The sequence below is a fragment of the Capsicum annuum genome, chromosome 1, assembly GCF_002878395.1.
Source record: "Capsicum annuum cultivar UCD-10X-F1 chromosome 1, UCD10Xv1.1, whole genome shotgun sequence".
NCBI classification, from domain to species: Eukaryota; Viridiplantae; Streptophyta; class Magnoliopsida; order Solanales; family Solanaceae; genus Capsicum; species Capsicum annuum.
The window spans coordinates 239,457,742-239,481,046 of NC_061111.1; the positions used below are offsets into that span (position 1 = coordinate 239,457,742).

Consider the following 23,305-nt stretch of genomic DNA (forward strand, 5'->3'; position numbering starts at 1 on the left):
TCTTTGAAATCTGCTTGCTCGGTCCAGAAATATGAAAATTTGAAGTACATGATTCCACTGTGCTCTGGTCTAGAACATCTAACTAGCATAGGTGTGTGATTAGAACGTGTGCTAGCTAAATGTTCTATGTCATTTTTAGAAAAAAATCAGTCCATAAGTGATAAAAAATACCCTGTCAAGCATTTTCCAAATTCTATGAATCCTACCTCTCGCATTGCACCAGATAAATCTAAGGCCTCATTTGTTTGCATCTAATGGAGGTTTGAATCTGAATGGTTCAGACTTCTGACCATTAAGTGCATTTGTTTTTTATTAAGGTTTTAACTTTTAATAGGTCTGAATAGGTCTTAATCATTCAGATCTAGAACTAAGTCTTAATAGGTTTGAAAGGATATTCTGGATAATATTCACCACTCTATTCATAATCAGCAATCACCACCACTAAACACCTCTGCCACCGTCATCATTGTCAACCACCACCCACCACCACCAATCACCTCCACCATAACAGCCACCATCGACAAAAAATACCGCTACCAACCACAATTGTCGACCGCTACCACACCTACAACCTCTTTTATTCTAATCATATTCACCGCCACCACTGCCATCAACAGCACCACAATCAGCAACCACTACCGGTCAATCCCTACTACCAACCAACTCATCTATCACAACTAGCACCACCGCTAACTACCACTAATACATCACAACCTTTACACATTCTTTGGCCGCCACCATCATTGTCACTAGTAACGCCATCTCTACCACCACTTCAACCAGTACCATTGCTACAATTTATCTCTACTATAACAACCATCCCCATCATCACAACAAATAACATCTCTAACTAGCGCCAACACATCGTCAATCACCATGCATTTATGTTTCAGCCAACACAATTAACACCTTAAACTAATAACATCAAGCAACGTCACATCACAACAACCACCACCACCATCAATCGCTACCATCATAACAGTCACTACAATACCGACTATCACAATTATCACCATCAACATTATTACTCACTAACATCAATTATTGTCACCTCAACCACCATTATAAGTCATCTCTACTATCACTAACAAACATAAATGTTTTTTCTCAATCAAATACTAATAATTTTATTATATTAAATTACATATTTTTTTAAATTCAGACGTCTAAATCTTAAAAAAAAAAGCAAATGGAGCCTAAGTCCAGAGTGCACTCAATAAAATCTCAGCTTTTCTCCATTCTGTGTGGTTTTCCTCCTTTTTTCTCCTCAGGACTGAGAATAGCATTGAAATCAAATGATATTGCCCAAGGGCCAATGATCCTTTTTTCTCCTCAGGACTGAGAATAGCATTGAAATCAAATGATATTGCCCAAGGGCCAATGATGTGAGAGCTTACTTGCCTAAGACTTTCCCACAAGGACAACCTTAGATGAGGTTTGGATTTAGCATAAACAAAGGTCATCCAAATAGTATCTTTGTTGTGAACATTAGTCATCTTGACTGTGAGTTGTTGTTCATCTTCAATGAATAAATCAACCGTGTGGTCGTGAATCCAAAACAACCAAATATTTCCATTGCAATTAGCTAAGCTTTTATAGAAACCAAGCCCTATTCTATACCAATCTATTTTATTTATATTGACAAACGACTCTTGCATAGCAATGATTTGAGAATTGTACATTTTAGACAAAAACTTAAAGTCTTTCAAAAGCCCCCTGGACTTTACTCCTCTTATATTCCAAAGTGATTGCACTAATCATTAAGAATATTTCGTTGTATTGTGACCCCTTGATTTGCTTTCCCTTTGGCGTGATAGGACCAGGGTTTATCACTTTATTGAATTGTCTTCTACTTTTAGCATTTTACGAAACAAATTCCCTGTTTGGATAAGCTCTTTCTTTTGTTCGTAACTGAATCATCCATATCATGTCCCTTCCATGAAGTCTTTGGAGCAAATTCTCTCAATAAATTCTCCTCATCTGTAGAATAACACTCTACATATTCATCATCTTCTGGCTCATAGTCGGACAGAATAGGCTCTCCCGGGCTAGAGTTGTACTCGTTGTAATCTTCCTCATATGGTGGCTATCTAGTAAGGGTATTCAATCGGTCCTCTAGATTGATTTTGTTGTTGCCAACACTACTGATGCATTGTTGAGGGATTTCTTGTAAGGTTTTCGAATTCCATAGTTTAACTTCGAAGTTTATTATCCCTTTAGGATTGAAATAAGCTTCATTTCTCACTTTAGCATTAAGCCTTTTGTTTGTCAGTGATCAGAGAATTTCTTTGTTGGCATAAGAAAATCATAGGGTCCTATGCATCGGGTGACGTCTAAATTTTATCAATACATATCGTCGATACCAACTTATATTTTTCAAAACTTAGCGATCAATTCCTTTTATATTATGTAGGGTATGTTAGAGACAATGATTTTACTCCGTAGTGAAGAAGTCGTCGCTCATTAAACCATGCCATTTGTGTTCTTTTATCTCATACGTCCTGCTCGTTGGAAGAAGAATGAAAAAAGTGATGTCCTCAGACATGTGATATTTTTGTTTTGGAAGTTAGATCGAATTAGGCTAAAGGTTCTCTGTGGCCTGTTAAAGTTGTTCAAAAAATTCAATTAGAAATTTACATCTACACTTGTATCTATCGAACACTCTAATTATTTAAAACTCACTTCGATTAAACAAAAATGCTGTCATGGCAACAAAAATGAATTCACGCACTTTAAATGCATAAAAATAATAGTATTTTTTTCAGATTTTACAACTAATTAATTTTAAAAATATTTAAAAGGAAAAGGAGGAACACCGTCCTCCTCCTCCAAATCACCCTCCCCTGCAATTAATCATTTCCCACCCCCTCTTTCCCTCTTCATCTCCCTCTTTATTCAATTCTTCTTCTTCTATTTTCTTTTAAAAAAAAAAAGAAAAATCTTTCCATTTGTTCTTCAGAAAATAAATGTAAGATTTTAAAAAATAATTCTGACAAAGTTTCATTTTTTTTTTGGGGTAAAGTGATACACATTAATTTTTTTCAATAAAAGTTCAATGTTGCTTTTTTGTAATTATGGTAAATGATTAGAAGTCGAGAAGAAGGTGAAGATAATAGCTAAGAGTTCGTGATGCTATTAAAATGAGAAGAAAAATAATGGGTTAGCATAGGTGGGGGCCGATGGTGTATTGCCGGCACCGGCATCGGTGGAAAAGAGAGTGAGATTAGATGAAAAAGAGAAAAAGGTGGGGGTGGGGTTGTTTGGATTAGTTAAATTTTTATTTTTTTTATCTTCTGTCTTTTTTGATTATTTAAATCAAGTTACCTTTTAAAGTTTTTTCTATTTGAATCCTATTGCCTTGTGGCATTACTTAAGTAGTCCACCTGTTGTAATATTGGCATTTGAGTTGTACTCACTTTTAATTTTCAATAGATTTTCATTTGTATCAAAGGTACAAATTTATTAAAAGCTAGAAGTATTTTTAATAGGTATAACTTATAAGTGTGGATTGAGATGTCTAAGTAAATTTATTAAATAATTTAATAGTTTGCACATGACTTAAGCCATTATTAACTATAAACTATTACCCATATAAATGGTAAAATATAACTAATTTAATGAAATATTCAATCCATGAAATATCTTGTTTATCCCATAAGATATTCAATTTAGATGTGTGTGTTTTGGCATTTCCTACTACTACTACTACTATTATTATTATTATTATTATTATTATTATTATTATTATTATTATTATTATCAATACCATCTTTTCATTGCCAACATGTGCAATGACATCACAAAATTCTGCAATGACATATAGTTGATGTAAACTTTTTATTGCTTGAAATCTAGTCATCCATTTCTTTTCTGTCATATAGGTAGGGTAGGGATAGACAAAAAAAAGTTGAGAAGTGAAGAATAGGAAGTCTGTAATGCCCCATATGTTTAGAAATCTTTTTAGAGCTAGAAGCGAACCTGTACAATGTTTAGAATTAGTAGAAAACGTTTTAAGATAAGTTTACTTTAGGAGCAATTAGGAAAGTTTAGGACGTGAAATAGGACCATGCGTCACACCTAGGAGGTCATGCCTTGGCCTTGCGTTGCACTTACCATCGTAGGGGTACACCATCTCCCCTGTGCAGTGAGCCATGCGCCGCATCGATGCCACACCGCGATGGGTGTGCGTCGCACGAGGGTGGGCCACGCGATGGGGAGTGTGTCGCACCCCTCCTTGTTTTACCTGACGAAACTTCACCTTTTAATGTTATTTTAAGGATGTTTGAGTCTTTTTTACTATATGAAAATCGTCCCTCATCCATACTAAACAATTCCTAGCCCCAAATACGATTTATGGCGGTCATAAACTCATTTTATCCCCCCCCCCCCCCCCCCCCCCCCACCCACATATCTATTAGAAGCAAAAGTAGCTAAGGTTCTTGATTCAAGGCTCAAATCTCAAGTTTTTATCAAGTTCGTTCCGTGAAAAAGATATGTTGAACACTCCATACTTCAATTTCTATTATGAAGTATTAATTTAATTAGTATTTATGCATATAATATTGACAGCTTGAAACTAGGGTTGAGGATTATGTTTACAAAAACTTAATATTGATTTCCCTCTTGTTATAAATTATTTTCCAATCACTAGTAAAGGGTTTTGATACTTGAAATGCCTATTTGAAAATGGTGTGCTTTTATATATGAATTCAAATGGGTTAAATGATGAAACTATAGTCCTCAAGTCTTTCAAAAATGTTTTAAACCACAAGTGGGTCCCACCTTCAAAAAAATAAGTTTTTGAGATTAACCCATTGTTCAAACACATTAGGGAGCTATAACCCTCAAGAAATTTGAGTAAATCAATCACATTTGTGGATACAATTGAACCTCAAAGACTTGAGTTTTTTGGGTCAAGAAATAAAGAAATTAATACAAAATTTGAAAGAATCTTACCTTAGACTTGTAGCAAAAATGAATTACACAAGTTATTAAGCTTCTAATCAACCTACAAGACTCATTTTTAAGTTAGCAATCTTTTATAGCTGCTAGGATTCTCCAAAAGTGAAAAATGACCCAAAAAAAAAAAATGGGCCAAAAGGGCCTTTTATACGAGTTTAAATGGGCCCGCTAGGTCAAAACTTATTTTTGACTTTCCGGACTCATTCGGACTCCGTTTTTTGCAAACAAACTATGTAACCCCACTAAATTCAACATTCTAGATGCATTGGTGGAGTCGTATTTTCCATTCAAGTTTATTTAGGCCACTTTTGGGTCCCATACTTATATGTTCTGACTTTTGACTTTTCGACTAATGGGTCGAAATGATCTCGGGTGCTGTGGGATCTGAAACAAGGGTCTACATATCCTAAAATTGATATTACATAGTTATTGGCGCAGTCAAAAGTTGCATCCAAAATTATTTTACTGAAGTTTTCGCTCGTCGGCCATTTGGAATCGATGAAGACTTCTAAATGGGAAATTGGTTCTAAAAACCAACGAACTACCCGGTAATTGAACTATCAATTCCAGAAAGTCATAAATGCCTTTGGGCAGCTATGAAAACACTATAATGATGAAAATAAGAAAGAATATGGAAAATGACCTGAAAAGTCATTACAAAGACCCAATACATGCCAAGGATAGTCTCTTACATAATGACTAGACTCCTCACATACATAGCACCTTATGCTACCTAAACCATGCTGAGGGGACCCAAAAGAACAAAAATGCGCTCCCTGGCCTGGTGAACAAAAATTAGAGCCTCTACCTATATGACTTGACTTCTGGCAACCTAAAACCCTAGAAACCACAGAACTATTATTTGAACCTTATAAATTTATCTTAACTAGTCTACCATGATAACTGTGAGCACCTCTGTCGAGAAATCCTTACCTCGGGACATATATCTATTGAACAGGCCTTGTTAATAGATCTTTTTATCACCACTACCACTCTGAGTACCCTAACAAATTGACCTAATCAACTTAGCATGCATTTAATACTCTGGAAAGAAACTCCTAAAATAACCATCTGAGTTATAACCAATTGATAATGACTTTCCAAACCATTGATAAACTTCCTAATCCTAGATACTGGCACTGGCATATCTGGATAGTTCATGAAAATATGGTTCATACTCTATAATAGTCATTGATCCCTACTCCAGGAGATCAAATTTATCTCTCATCCGATCTTTTAAATTATACAGAATAAACCTCTCCAAAAAAAACCTCATAAAATTGGGTCGATCTCATAGCAGGCAAACCCAATAGTCTACAACTCATAAGAGACCTCCAACACTATCTGTCCACATAATTCAAATGATACATCATACAGGCAACAATCTGGGACTCAAGGGATTTGAAGGCACACAACCTCTCTAAACAATTGAACAAAACTTATAGGCTCTCTCTCCAATGAAACCACTAAACTAAGGAGAAACTAAGTGAATAAATCTGTCAAATCTCTTTCAATCATCAGAAAGACATCACTAGACCCGAAATAGTATAATAAAAGTGAACCTAGTAGGCAATGAATCAATATGAAGAGGTACCATGGTAGATAATTATACTCCTGAAATTGGTAAACCATAAATATGAGCCTGCCCTGGTGGCAAAATACCTCCTAAAATTAGAGAAATATCTAGAACACTTTACAAACGCCCATCTAGGAATTCCATCCCGATAAACCAACAAACGAATCAACAAATCATGTAGCATTGGGGTAACAACTAAACTCTGTGAAACCTGAGTTGGCCCTGTATCCTATATCAGATGGACCTCATCATCATAATAAATCTTGAGCTCATGAGAGGCTGCCGTAGCCCATTCTTCAGCTTGATCAGCTCCTCATGCTCCACTTCTACCTCTAGCTCAACCATAACCCCTACCTCGCCCCCTAACTAAGGCTCTAATAGTAGGTGCTAGATCAGCATCTTCAATATATCTGGGTTTAGTCCTCATCGTGTATGTAGATAAGAATGGAATATAAGTTTAGAATATCAGACATAAATAACCCACATGATAAGAAATCAAATTAGAGAAGACTTTCCTAAGGATGTCCTATATCCTCTCGAAGATAGATTTGGATAACAACGTATCAATCCACAAGAATCTACTAGAAATTCTACTCTTACACACCTAGAGCTCTGATATCGATTTGTCACTACCTAAAAGTTTAGATCATGATGGAACCTACCTCGACCCAATCCTAGTAGGTAAGTTAAAACTAAAAAAAAATCGATAAGAAGATAAACAAGTAAATAGAAGATTTCTAGAATAAAATGAGACCATAATATGATAATAGCATAAATATTCAAAAAAATATCAAATCCCAAGACCTAGTGTCATAAATTTAAAGAGCATTTAATACAAAATCAAAATCTAAAATACATAACTCTGTCTCTAAATATAAATAAAGACAAGATAAAAAATGAAGAGGTCTGAAATCCACCCCAAACTCTAGAACTCACCAATACCTCAACTTTTCATCTCTCACAGCATGTGATCAACCACCGCAGGTCGGACTAATACTAGGATCTGCCTTAAAAGGGCACAGAAGTAGGAGTGAGTATGGTTCACTTGTACTCAGTAGGTATTATAGGTCGACTGAGCAAAGTATAAAACTAAACAAGTATAAGATACTATGAGAATGTTCCACCTACAAACAGAAAAATTTTCAAATGGTAGCTCCATCATCTCGACCAATATTTCTACAATATAAGTAAAAAAAAAAAAAAGGAATCTACTCACAAAATATATATATATAAAAACTAAGTATACGACAAAAAACACATAAATGAAATACAAATGGTGCAATGCAACGTAATGATAGTGGTTCATGATTAATGTAAGCCATATCATGACTTTTTGTATACACCTTCTGAGCCTCAGTACTTTAAGATAGGACCCATTGGGTTCGCAACCCGTATACTTTCTCAAATCTCAATCTCATATTTCAATCAACCTTACCAACTAGTGTTCACGATCAAGGGTTTTATAAGGTGTCCCATTTTCTTTCAAAAATTAGTATTTCTCAGTAGTACCAGAATCTCATGAATATATACATATAGAATAAGGATGTAATGTTAAGTCCCTGCACGTGCATTAAAAAAATAATAATGGTATTGAATGCATAAGTAAGGTCTTTAAATAAAGACCCCACATGGGTATCACACCAAATATAATCTCTTAAGTCAACAATAATATAATATGAGCCCCATATGAGAAACACCATAAAAATAAGAATGTAATACCTCAAACTTTTAAACTAAAATCCAATCTGTTATTCAAATGTGTATAGACCCAAATCCAATGATTTTTAGTTTTAAATATCTGTTAACATAAATTTCTTAGTGTATCAAGATCTTTAGTTATCAATTAAGTTCATAAGGAATTTCTAGCTCAAAGTTAAGTTGAAATCTTCTTTACCGATTATGTTTTTGTATAAGATTTTACTATGATCAACTTAAAATGATCATAACTTGTAGAATATAATGATCCTTTTAGCTTACTACCTACCACATTAAAGGAGTTCAAGTCTTCTTTTCAACGTGATTGATCATTCATTAATCTGATTTTAGAGTAGAAAGTTATGACTATTTTACTAAAATGTATTAGAGCTGAGCAAATTAGTGAATCGTTGAATGGTTTGGTGATGTGCCAAATTGGATCGCCAAAATATCCTAAAACTCTTCAGAAATTGTTCATTATGATGAGCTTAGGCTATATTTTGGCGATCCGCTAGATCCTTTGGTGATAAAACCTCTAAATTACCGAAATGGCTGACTGGATTAATTAAAAGGTCATTGTTTTGAATTTTTCCACTTTCTTTCTATTTTTCATTAGTCCCAAGTTGGTATTTTCTCCTCTCCCCGTCCTCCAACTCTAAAATAAGTTACTCTCATGTAATTCTGAAATACCCCGAACTTTTCTTAAGCCTAATTTCTTCTCTATACGATTAAGGAATGACTTTAAAAGTGAGTAATGTTTAAATCATATAGAATTTTCCTAATTTTGACTTTTTTTTCATGTGAGAAATTAATTATCTTTCCAACGATATAAGATTCGCTCAAATTCAATAACTGGGCAAGAAGTTATGGCTAATTGAAGTTCCAGTCGTATAACACCGTTATTTAAGTATTTGGCGCGTGGCAAAAAGGGTCTATTAAAAATTGTCAAATTACAGTGGAACTGGGCGATTGTGATGCATTGCGCTGAAATTCCAGGTCCCAACCAATAGGACAATGCGATGGCTCTGCGCCGCGGTGACTCTCAAATTCCCATTTGTCAATTTTTAGTGAGCCACCACGATAGTGGCGCGTCGCGGTGGCCCATAAGTCGGGTTTTCAGTTTAATTTTTCCATCTTTGTACAGGAGTTAAAAAGGGTATTTTGGATTTTTTCAAACCTCTTAAACCGTACAAACATCAGAATTAAGGTCACTACAAGCATCATATGGGATTTTTCTCAAGATTTCCCTCAACCAAAAACCCTAAGCATCCAAATCCTCTTCCAAGAATCTCAAGGGTTAACCATAGATTTTCTAAATTGAGTCAAGATTCAAGGTTCTCAAGTCAAAGGCTTCAAGAACCCTCATTCAAGAGTACGAATAGAGTCCCAAAAGCTAGAGTTCATCCAAAGCTTCTAATTCAAGGTATGTAGGATTTGAACAAGAACAATCCTTGCGTTCTTGTGCCCAAAAACTTCTTTTAAGATATAAATTTCTGAATTTTACCATGATTTCTATGAACATCAAGTTAGGGTTTATACCCATTACCATTATTTGCAAGATTATGTGATTTCCCATGGTTTAAAAGTTGAATTATATGATTTTGTTTATATTTCCATGCCTATTTCTGAATTTTTCAGATTTTACGATGATTATGAATGTTTTGTTATCAAGCATGAATTTTGAGATGTTGAAATCATGAGATTCATATTATGAGTTATTTTTTCAATATCTTGATTGAGATGATTGTAAGATTTTTAAGATGATGGTTGAGCATGAAGTTTAAATATGATTTTGATGCATTAAAGCTTTACATTTTGAGTCCTAAGTACAAGTGATGAGTTTATAAGGAAATTATGATCTCAAGTTTTGTTGATAAGTTTTGATAAGTTCTTTCAAAAGATAAGATAGGAATCACACTACTTATGATTTAAAGCTAAGAGAAGCATAATTTGGTCTTCATTATAGACCCTTGAGTTATTTTAAGGTGGATTTTCTAAAAGTATTAAGCCTAAGTATGGGAGTAGTATTTAGCACTGAGTTAGGTATGATTCCAAGGTCTCATACCCCAGAACGATGTGCCACCGTAGGATTGATATTTATGGGCCCGAGGCTGAGATAGTGATCACTAAAGTTAAGGTTTATTCCGATAGCAAGGGTAGAGCATCTCTCCCCAATGTGGGCAAGACGTTGGACTCCATGTCAGCTCACATAGTTTATATCGGTTAGAAGAAACTCCCAAAGCATTCCCCTACTCTATTTAAGATAAAAGTATATGTGTTGAAAGTTTGATTTCAAGATTTCCAAAGCTTTAAGTTTCACAGTTTCCTAAGTACCAAAGTATCCCACGATTAGAGTCCCAAAGTCCTATAATCTCTAAGTTTTAAAGAAGTCTCTTATTCTCTATAAGATAAAAGTATAAGTTTTTAAATCTATCATTTTAAGATTCCTCTAGATTACAAGTTTTGAAAATAAGATGGAGAATACAGATTTTTGAAGTAAATAGAATGACTCAGGAGATTTGTACTAAGTGCTTCATTATACATGATTTGTGAGATTTAGATTTTAGTTTTTACTCAAGCTATGTGAGTCATTTATATCAACATGCAGGATTTCTATAAAGATTGATGATATTGTTTACTTATTGCATTGCACCCCCATATGCTCAGTACATCCTCAAAGTACTGATCCACATATACGTCTGTGTGCTACATTGTCTCATAATGTAGGTACAAGACTTAGCATGAACATTCAGATTAGTCAGTTGCAGATTCCAGAGCAAGATGATGAGTCCTCCTCCTTCGGGGACTTCAGTTAGATTCATTTATGTTGTTTATTTTTTTGGTCATATGTACTGATTAACGATAGTTGGAATATCTTCCCAACCATTTATAGTTAGTATAGTAGAGGCTTCATAGTCAGTCAGTAGAGTTAAAGTATTTTATTCCAGTTTTATTTGTAAAGCGAAGTTGCAATCATTTGAATTCAGTTTTGTATTTCTCAGATTCAGAAAAGAGTTATCTTCCATTGATTTTTGTACAGATTTATACATATAATCCAGTTGCTTTTGAGATATGCCAATAAAAGGGTTAGCTTGAGGTCACTTGTGATCCTAAGCACCGTGTGATGTCTCGAAACAGATTTTCGAGGCGTTACAAATTCTAAGAAATATATAGTATTTTGGCGGAAACTATCAACAGGCATCTAAACTTAGAATGATCTTTCACTTTGGCACCTAAAGTAGATGGTATTCATTTAAACACCTAAAGAAGACATCAAGTGTGTCACTTTGGCACCTTTTGCAGAGTTGGCATGGTGCATGTATTACACCTGCATGAAGGCACGTGGAAGCCTTTTTTGGCTGATATGTGGCATTCAAGTTGGCCCACAAATAATATATTAACTTATCTCCATTGATTTTCACCTTTTTCCTCATTTTTATCCATCATTTTTATCAATCTTAAGCTTATTTAATGGGGAAAATTATTAGGAGAGATTTAAAAATTAGATACATATTTAGGGGTTCCTCCTGCCAAAAATAATATATTAAATCACCCCCATTAATTTATAATTTCTTTCTCATTTCTACCATTTTTGTCAATCTTAAATTTATTTAATGGAAAAAACTGTTGAGAGAAATTCAAAAACTATATACGCATGTAGGGATTCGCGAAGATTACATAATAATTATCATTTTTTTAATCATTAAGGGGAAAATTGATAAAGAAAAACTGAAAATCAAGCAACATCAATGAAGAAAAACTAGAGAACGAGCGACATTAATGAAGAAAAACTGGAAATCGAGCAAAATTGATGAAGAAAATTTGAAATAGAGCTAAATTCATGAAGAAAACTGGAAACCAAGTAAAATCGATGAAGAAAAATTGAAATTCAAAGAAAAATCAATGAAGAAAAACTGAATTCGAAGCAAAATCAATGAAGAAAAGCTTAAAAATGGAACTAAATTCATGAAGAAAACTGAAAACCAAGCAAAATCAACAACAACAACAACAACATACCCAGTGTACTCCCACCAAGTGGGTTCTGGGGAGGGTAAAATGTACGGAGTCCATACCACCACCTTCGAAGAAGTAGAGAGGTTGTTTTCGATAGACCCCCGACTTAAGACAGAAAGATAGTAAATAAAGTCGTGATAAAATATAAGACAAGATGAAATAATAGAAATATGGCACTTACTAAGCAGTACTATGTACTAACAAACTACAAGCCCTCCTCCTCTCCCAACTCTCCTAACTAGAGACTCCATCATATGTGCAAAGTCCTACGACTATTACTAGCAAGGTTACCCTAAAGCACACCTAATTACAAACTACAACTAACCCACTCGCACTAATATTTTCTATCCTAATTCCCGTTTTTCATACTTTCTATATAGAATCATGTCCTCAGTAAGCTGTAACTGCTCATGTCATATCTAATCATGTAATATCCCATAAAATCGCGTGTCAAATTCAGCTCGTAAAGCTCCATGAAATATCCCAAGACTTAGAAAAATTTTGCTAAGTGTTCAAGATTCAACACTTAGTCTTATTTTAGACCTCCAAATTTTGGGCATTTATTTGGCGACCTTTTCAACATTCGTTTTTCAATTTTCAAGTTGTATTACGATCGGGAAAGCTCGTACTATATTTCGGGTGAGTTTTGGAATTTTTTTAGTAACGTAAGGGCACGTTTGGGTGCCCAAAACAGAAGCCCCAGGCAATTAGCCCGTCCCGTCTGCTAACTCCAGTGCTTGCCCAGTTTTTTTTTTCCAGCATTTTAAGGTCAACTTTAAAAGATCATAACTCCCTGTATATAATAAACTGTGAGAGCTGCTATATATCAAATGAAAGCTATGAGAGTATTATTTCCAATACAATTGGTTTCATCTAATTTGGGAATCTAAGTAAAAAGTTATGATCAATTTACTTTAGCCTGTTAGACAGTCAATAGAGGGACAGCTGCGTCTTTTTCTATTTTCTTAAGGGAATTTTGGTCATCTCCCACCCCATATATACCCATAAATACGGAATTAACCCCATTTTCAACCAAAATACAATCTTTTCTTCCATTTTCTCTCAAGAACTAGAAGATGATTTTCAATTGGGGATTTAATTTCAAGAATCTTTCCATCAATCTTCCAAGAATCACGAACTAAGTTATGTGTGTGTTGATTTATGGATTCCTTTCATCCATAAAGCTAAAAAAAATTATCTTCTAAATTATGTATTATGATATTTATGATGTTGATGGTTGATGATCATGTTGTTGAAATTTGATGATGCCCAAGATAGGATCTTAGTATGTTTGTATGAAACTATGGTGGTATATGATGTATAAACATGTGAAATTGGTGGTTGAATACTTATAATCTTGATGAATCCACCAATGCTAAAGATTTCATGTAAGGTGTTTGTGAAAATACCAAAGAGACTAGAAATTATGCTTTTATGACATAATAGGTCCTAAATAACTAGTCAATATTCTATGCTTATGTCCAACATGATTTTAATGCAAATTGTTACGCATTGTTGTTGTAATATGGAATGCTCATGAAATTGAATTTATGCAAGTATTTACATGTTATATGCATTCCCTTTTCATGATCAAGAATATGATAGCCATGTGTAGTATGAAATCTCCTACTTATGATATTGTGAATTGTGGACTCTAATCTTATAATCAAGTTAGTCATGTGTGTCATTTTCCTTCCATCGAGTTCTGGGGGTACTTGTACCCGAAAAATATAGTTGTGTGCCTAGAGCCATGTCATGTTGTCACGATATCCTCAATCAAGCTATTCTTTGTAGAATTCAGTCAGTCATGTGACTCAGGAAATCTCAGTAAGCAAATAAACTCAGTCAATTACCAGACATCAGTAGTAATTCCATCAGTCAATGGGAATTCAGTAAACTCAGTACCAGTCCAGTTCTACTCAGTAGTCAGTAACTTCAATTCTCTCAGTCAGTCCTTAGATCTCAGTAGTATTCCGTCAGTCAACGGAACTCATTAAATTTAGCTTAGCTCAGCTAAGCAACACGATTAGTCCAATTATTCATCCATTCAGTCATGCTCAATGTCTATTCAGATGGGAGTAGAAGTTAGCACCGAGTGAACCCAAGGATGGGAACACACACTGTCAGATGAGGGTGTGATTCTTAGTAGTTATCCTTGCATTCCAAAACTATATAGCCAGCATAGGTTGAGACATCAACACTGCCAGCTTGAGGGTTAGTGAGATGGACATCCGCCGTTCTCTTTTGGGGACACTGCCAGATTTGAGGGTCACTCACAGCTTGTCTTTACCTGTGACACGGTATTGACACCCTTCCAATTAGGGCAAGGATTGAACCCCAGTTCAGCTACATTAGCATACATGGGGCATATCGATTAAACAACTACCTCCCATAGTTTTAGTCATTCAGTCTCAGTAAAAGAACTCAGATAGTTCTTCAGAATATCAGGATTGTCAGATACAGTCAACTCAGATATAGTACGGAACTCAGATAGTTCCATTAGATTTAGGGTTGTCAGCTACAGTTGCCCATGTTATCAGTATTCAGTATCAAAGCTATAAGATACAGTCACTCATGTTATCAGCTATATCAGCTATCAAAAATCATTTGCCAATCATATTAGATTTCAGTAAACTCATGCTATAGTACTCAGTTTCAGGACTATCAGATATAGTCAACTAGACCAGTCCTTCATAATCAGGATTGCCAGAAATAATCATTCCTTTATCAGTAATAAAGTATCAGTCTCCTAGTATTCAGTAATACAATATCAGTTTCTCACTTATTAGTGATTCACAGATCAATATCAGTAAACGCAGTCATTTAGTATCTCGAAATTGGTAAACTCATATTATCAGTATTCAGACTCAGTAGTCAGTATCGTCACGAGTTCAGTAGCAGTTACTTATGTATGTATGTGTTCTCATGTTCATATCAGTCAGCATTGTTCATGCATACAAACCCGTTGCATTTAGCCTACCTCATTCGTATACTCAGTACTCTCAGTTGTACTGACGCATTCGTGCTATGGTGTTTTCTTTTATATTACACCATAAGTTCAGATACACGATTTCCAGACCAGCAGTACCAGTAGCATCTCATCTGTTAGAATTCCAGCAGTGAGTCCTCGTCTCTCGAGGGCATGATCATTACTTATGTTATGGTTTATTTCAGTTCAGTTTTGCTAGTCGGAGTTAGTTGGGGACATGTCCCATTAACTTCCTATTCAGACAATCATGTTAGAGGCTTTTCAGACTAGTATGTTCAAACTTCAGATAGTATTACAGTTGTTTTGGGTATTCTATACCCCACTCTCATGTTATGATTATTCCGTTTTGAATCTTATCACTTTACAGTATTATGTATTCCATATTTATGTTCTATATTATGCAGTGTACAGATACATATATCAGCCATGGGTTAGCTTGTGGTCTCTCGGGGTCATGGGCACCGTGTAGCGTTCCGATTCAACAAATCGGGGCGTTACAAATCACCTCCCTCTAGTACTTCTTCAGCCTGCCTCTACCTCGCCTAAAACCATCTAAGGCTAATCTCTCACACCTTTGAACTGGAGCATCTGTGCCTCTCCTCATCACGTGGCCAAATCATCTCAACGTCACTTCTCGCATCTTGTTCTCCATCGAAGCCACACCTACCATCGGTCGAATAGTATCATTCCTAACTCTATCTCCCCTAGTAAGTCCACACATCTACCGCAATATTCTCATTTCTGCCAACTTCAACTTTTGGATTGAGAGTTCTTGACTAGCCAACACTCCGCTCTATACATCATAGTCGGATGGACCACCACTCTATAGAATCTGCCTTTAAGCTTGGGCGGCACTTTCTTATCAAACAAAACTCCCGAGATGAGCCTCCATTTCATCCACCCCTCCTTTCTGCAGTGCGTGAAATCCTCATTAATCTCTTCATTCCACTAAATCATAGACCTAAGATACTTAAAACTATCTCTCTTACAAACAACCTGAGAATCTAACTTCACTACCACTTCGTCCTCATGAGTCACATCACTTACTGAACTTGACAACCAATAAAAATCAATAAAGAAAAACTGAAAATTGAAGCAAAATCGATGAAGAAAATTTGAAAAATTGAGTTAAATCCATGAAGAAAAACTGAAAACCAAGCAAAATCAATGAAGAAAAATTGGAAATCAAGCATAATCGATGAAGAAAATCTGAAAAGTCAAGCTAAATCGGTAAAGAAAATCTAGAAATCAAGGTAAATCAATGAAGAAACAATTAGTTATATTTCATGCAACAATTTAAATTAATGAAGTCTGAGCTATTATTTGGTTTAATCCTTCTATGCTTTTCCTACTAAATGGATACTCTTTTATTAAGCTTCTAACAGGTATGGTTGAATAAGTAGCTTATGTTAGCACTCCTTTCTAACATGTATTAAAAGATTCCATGGGAGCATTTTATTAAAAGAAGAATTAATCCAAAAAATCTTCAGACACCCCTAAGAAAGACAATTAATATGCCACATTAATCATAAGATTTGGAATCCAATATGGAATATATCTTCAAGAACAAAATTTATGCAGCCAACAAATTACCTTCCAAATAAAACAGATAAAGAGGAACGTAGGTTAGAAATGTTGTACACTAACACCAACCAAATCGTGAGAAAAAAATTCTTGCAACTACAAAAACTACAACAACCTTCATGAACAGATGCTGAACAACAAAAATATCTTACCTCTTTCTCCAACTCGTAGAAGCCGTTGATTAGGGCCCAATCGACAACATTTCAAATATTCTTTCTGCTTCCGGATTAGTAACGAAACCAGGTACATCTGATGCCTCCGTTGTACTTGATAATGCAGGAATAATAATTTCTTGATCAACTTGAGTAGGAGGAAGTTTTAGTATCCCTTTATGTGCATGGTAGTAAATATTATCCACTGCACAAGACTGTGAAAAAAGTAGCAGTAACTAATCCAAAATTCTTTCCCACTTCAACAGCCCAAGCAAGGAATGGATAATATACCATGCAATTTACAGGGCATTCACAATTTGTTAATTTTTGAATAAGCTGAGACAAAGTATCTGAGCCAACTTCTTTGAATCGTTTTGTGTAGGCTACGAAAGATTCTGCTTGATCGTGGCCACCATCATCATAGCCATCGGATATGGCCTCGATTGACAAGGAAGTTGGCAATTCTTGCATGTTTTTCAAGAAGGATTTTGTTGGTGCTATAGTGATTTTGACACCTTTGGATTGTACACGTTCGGAGAATTGGAGCATTGGATTGACATGACCTTGGACTGGATATGGCAAAATCAAGCAATGAGCTTTGTGAGTAGTCATCATTTGCTACTTCTTAATTGATAGAGTGGCAAATTAAGAATTGAAAAAGGGTAGTTAATTCTTTTATAAACTGTTTTATCTTGAGCCGGGGGACTATCGGAAACAGTCTCTCTATCTCACCTCTGAGGTAGTGATATAAACTGCGTACACTTACCCTTCCAAACCCTACTTGTTGAGACTATACTGACTATGTTGTTGTTGTAAAAAGGGTCCATAAATCATGTGGTGGAAATGTGGTTCTTATAGTTTGTTGATAGAGTTTGAAAGACTCCAATTTGGACATACATTGATGCCGACAAGAGAATGTCTTGGTTTTTCTCTTGTTGTCAATCAATACTCACCTTTGAACTGCCAACATGTGCAGTAACATAAGCAGGTGATATGCATTAAAGGGTAGATTGAAGGAATAGCTTGGATCCAGTAGTTGTTATAATTCCAACATTTTTACTACTGCATTTTTTTTTAATCGAACAATAAGAAGTAGTTTTCCAATATAAAAGTACAGTTGGAAATAAATATTCCATCCGACCATATTACATGTCATTTTTTTCTTTTTTTTTTTTGGTAAACTAACATTTTTTTTCTTTGCATGTGCTTTAAATAAAATATTACTCCTATCCAATAATATTTGTCCATGTTATTATTAAAAATAAATGTCAAACCACTTTGGAAAATCAATATCTTATTTACCCATTTTATTCTTGCAATTAAATATTTTTCATTACTCAATGTATTTTTTCAAAACATAAATTTATTATATTCAAAGGGTGATATAATAAAATTATCCGTATTATCTATTGTTTCTTAACATTTGTGCCAAGTCAATAATAAATAAGTATTGTTAGACGAATCGGAGGGAATAACTACGGAAGAAGAGTAAATTGATTGAGTGTTCTTATTTATTCTTCGATCTCAATTTCATAAACAAACAATTAGTTATATCTTAACTTTTCAAAACGACAATTATTTTTGGATCAATTATATTTTTAGTAAGCATGAAAATTAAAATGGACCTGAAGAGAATACTATTTTTTTTCTTGAATGTTTAGAATGATTGTTATTTTGAGAATTTCTTTTTTTACTAAAATGGCAACTATTTTGGATCAACTATATTTTTAGTACGCATGAAAATTAAAGTAGACCTGAAGACAATACTATTTTTTTCTTGAATGTTCAAATGATTGTTATTTTGAGAATTTTTTTTTTTTTTTTTTTACTAAAACTAAAATTAAGTAGCCCATTTGGCCATGAATTTTTTTTTCTTTTTTCCAGAAAATTATTTCACTTTAGTGAAAAAGGTAAAAACAAGATGCGTTTGACCATTGAAATTTCAAATACAATACCGGAATTGTATTTGAAAAAGTGAAAACAAGTTTTATTTTTTTTTTTTCACTTTTTTCACTCATACTTCTCTTACAAAATTTTTAAAACAACTTTAATTTATATTCATGACTAACACAACTCCCAACTCCAACACCAACTCCGAAAAATTATGATTTTCATGGTCAAACGGTAGTTTGGGACAGTATATCATTAGTTGGACATCTATATGTATTTGATTTACTAGGAAGATGCTTTTTGTAATACCTTGTTATAGACATTTAAATCTTACTAAATTTAAATCCATAAAAAAAAAATTAGAGTGCATCCTAAATTCAAAATCATATTAATCCCAATAAAATATTATAAATATAATTGAATTTATTATTTTAGTTTGTCATCCATGAATTTAATCCGCAACATCATTTAGTTCATCTAATAGAGTTTTAAGGCACACTGCATTAGCTTAAGGTCCATATCATGTCATTTGTCATGTGTCAACTGACATGGTGAGTGAAATCAAATCAACTACCTAAAAAACCATGTTACGTGCTTAAGTGATATGGCATACTAAATATAAGGACCAATCAAATATCAAGAAGTGTTCAAATGACATACTTCAACAAATCAAATACGTAGTATAAATGTATCACGTTGTTGTGATAGTTGACCAAACAAATGTTGTCGTATGTTCAAATAACATACTTCAATAAGTTAAGTGTAGATTTATCGCAAATGTAGTTTTTGTCATACATTTGAATCGATTAACTAATATATACTGATAGTGCAGTATTTTCTTTATACTATTTTTTCTTTTCTTTTGTGGAACCTTCCCCCCTCACCCCCCCACCCCCCTAATTTCCTCCCAATTCTCTCCTCACTCTCTCTCTCTTTCCTTTTATGCCTCCGAATCTGTTTTCATATGTTATCTCTTCTTGTTCATGACTTCTATTATTCTTCTAATTCCATCATTCCTCTAATTGTCTAATTCTATCAAATTTTTCACAAATATATAATTTATTCGTTTATTTGAACGCAAAATTTCAATATTTGGAACTACAACAACAAACTCAGTGTATTCCCACCTAGTGGGGTCTGGTGGGTAAGATGTACGCAGTGCATATCTCTACCTCTAAAGAAGTAGAAAAGCTGTTTCCGATAGACCCCGGCTCAAGTCACGAGACACCACACAAACTCATAGTAAAGCACAGAACTAGATTACATAACATAAATACGGCACCCATAAGTATTAGAAAACAAAGGAAAGCACACAGATTCGTCATAAAACATGGAACACGGAATCATAACATAGAACACGTAATATGTGGAACTAATTTTACTAAAATTTTACATTGAGTCTTTGGAGAGATATTTTTAGATTTGTCGCTTCAGACCTTTCAAAATAATTTAGATGTAGGTCCTATTACTGTTTTATGTGGTAATCTTAGAATTGATTATAACTTTTTTCAAAATATGATAAAAGCATTCATCAAAGAAAACAAACTTTCCGGATACTGTATTATTTGTGCGTCAATGTACATATACTGCTGAAATGAAACATAAAAAGTTATTCTAAAAAGGGATGATTGTGATTGTTTCAATGATGAAGGCTGCTTCATGCTTCAATGGTGAATGATATTACAAAAATGTAGAACTCAAAGTAATGAAAGGAAAAAGGAGACAATGGAGTTCTTTGCATTTTTGGTAACTAGGTTTCCTACTCCTAAAAATATTCCGCCAAGAATAAGTTACCTTATACTACTAATTTTATTTATTATATAAACTTTGAATATTTAAAAAGTAATTATACTTAAAAATTTATCCGTTATAGGTATTAAAAAACTTGATAGTGTAAAAAAAATGATACACTGTCAGTGTATATTAGTTAATCTCTAGATTTGATATCTTAAATCCCGCTCAAATTGAAAAAAGAGGTTAGATTCATCTCAAACTTCGTGACAGTGATCAAGAATTCTTTCATACACATTCACCTCTACATTTCTAGTTAATGTGTGTTATGTGTTTGTGATTCAATCCATCTGCAAAAAAAAAAAAGGGAAAAGGTGTAAAAAATATCTTTACTTAAGCAAAAATTTGCAGTTACACATTCTGAACTTTGCGGGGTCCTATGATTCCCTAGACTATTTTTTACCGTATTTAACTGGCATATATTTGGCACTTGGATCACTGCGTGTATTTCACACACATTGAGCGCGTAAGTAAAACAAAGTTTGGTAAGGGACAAATATATGTCAGTTAAATACGATAAAAAATAGTCTAGACCCCCATAAAATTCAGGGTGCGTAATTGCAACTTTCGTCTAAATATAGATATTTTTTTTGCATATTTTTTCAAAAAAAAAAAATTAATCCATCGATTTGAGAACAAGCTATTGAGCCCTTGAGTTGATGATCATGTATGAGAAGAAAAATGAGTGAAATATATCTTTTGATTTAAAATAGTCTAAAACTTGTAACTTGTTAGATTATTAAAATCAAATACTATTTTGCTTATCTTGATTATTTTTCGGATGCCAAAATTTGGTGTTACACCTGCCCTGGGCATGCTTAAAATACTATAGGAGTCCGAAAAGAGTAAAAACTTGAAATTTATGGATTATGAGGAGGTATTTTAGAAACATTACTAGTGGGTTACTTATATATGTGGGAAAATTAGACAAAATGTCCATTAAGCTAAATTTTTTAAACAAAAAAAGTCCACTTATTTTTTCTTACTCAAATTAGCCATTAGTCCTTCTGTCTTCTCTTTATTCTTCTTCTTCCTCCATCTTATGCCATTAATGGCTTTATATGTTCTTGATCGATCTGTATTGACAATTCATTTTTGTTGATTAATAAAGTGAAGAACAATTGATTGTTCAGAACATGAGCTTGGTTTGACTCTAAAACAACAATCATCCATTTTTCTATTGCATGTTGTCCCTTAAAGTTTGTTTCACTGATCTTATTTTCACGTTAAATTGTTGAAAACAAAGCGTAGCTCATATCACGTATGAGATTGAAGTTCTGAGGATGGCTATCTTAGTATATGAAATACAGTATTTTCCTGAATAGTATTATTGTCTAGATTGAGATTATGAAAACGTTGTTTGGATCGTAATGTATGAATATTATATAAACACTCTCTATGAATATCGAAATTGAAATTGATAATTGCATTTGGTGAAGAGAATTGCAACAAAATATGCTCACTAAATGCACAATATAAGCATATATATATAATAAGATAGAAATTTTAGATAATTATCGATGATCACGATCAACAAAATCATTTATATTGATTAGAAAAGAAATGCAGTATACAGAAATATTTTCTTTGAGCCTGTAACATTTGATAACCTTTATTATTTCTCTTCTCCAAACTATCACCTCGATAATTAAAACATATTTCTTTTACAAATTCTTGAAACAACGACATTCTAATTATTTTTAAAAATAATTCATATGTATATATTAATACTTATGTGCATATGTTGAAATTTGAATTTTGAACCCTTTTTATCAGGATAAAAATTAATGGGACACGCCCTTTTTATAAAAAAAAAAAAAGATTAATGAGACAATTTCTACACATTAAATCATTAGCACAACACTGGTATTTGACTTTTTTAAAATCTTAGGGGACTTGCATGCACCACACTTATTAACAGATAAGAAGAAAAAAAGTGTTGGAGTAAATCACATGTGATTATTAATTTGTATATTACTTGTTGTCTTTATATTTGGCTCTAGCATGTTATCAAAGAAAGAATAAAAAAAAAAAATTTTGAGTAGCTATTTGACATTTTGGGTGAGATAAATTTTATTTTTGGAATGAAAAATATCTAAATTATGTGATGAAACTTTTCCTTGACAAGGGACATTATGGTGAAAAAAAAAAAATTATGAAATACATTTTGTTGATTGTATGAGCCATGCAACTCCTTTTGATTCAAATATGTGAAAGTGGTGTGGAAAAAAAAAAAGGAGTTTACTAACCTAATAAAAGAAATATGAGATATGTGGCTAATTGCACTTGGCATGAAATTATGTAAAAGAACTTGAGCAGGATTGACAAGCAAATCAGGTAAATTTACTTGGTTAAAAAAAAAAGTTGTGGCTTGTTCTACTTAAAAAATTGTTGGTGTAATATACCACAAATTACAATATTATTACAATTGTAATAAAATGAATAAAAAATGAAGAAAATAAGATAATCTTCTTCTTGGCTGAGACCCAGATATCTCGCTTTCTTTAATGAGATTCAAGCTCACTGTGGCACAATTTATACTGATTCAGCAGTATATCTCGTGACTTGTTCCCTCCAGGATACAACAGCCCATCAACGATGTACAACTCAAACAACTCCGGATTAGTTAAAGAGTCCAAAGCTCTACTATTA

At 33.7% G+C, this 23,305-nt stretch overlaps 1 protein-coding gene across 3 annotated transcripts; it reads right to left on the reverse strand.

Moving 5' to 3' along the window:
• Positions 1-7,288: 7,288 nt before the first annotated feature.
• On the reverse strand, positions 7,289-17,994 carry LOC107870295 (UDP-glycosyltransferase 74G1). Of its 3 annotated transcripts, none has more exons than XM_016716779.2 (3): positions 17,264-17,994; positions 16,973-17,187; positions 7,289-7,545 (listed from the first exon to the last, which is right to left on the reverse strand). In XM_016716779.2, exons 1-2 carry the CDS (start codon positions 17,585-17,587, stop codon positions 17,002-17,004), a joined length of 510 nt encoding a protein of 169 aa, XP_016572265.1. In that variant the 5' UTR covers positions 17,588-17,994; the 3' UTR covers positions 7,289-7,545; positions 16,973-17,001. The 3 variants fall into 3 exon arrangements, with proteins under 3 accessions (XP_016572265.1, XP_016572266.1, XP_016572267.1); XM_016716780.2 differs by having other exon boundaries at positions 7,289-7,541; positions 17,264-17,993; XM_016716781.2 differs by having other exon boundaries at positions 7,289-7,662; positions 17,264-17,614.
• Positions 17,995-23,305: the final 5,311 nt, after the last annotated feature.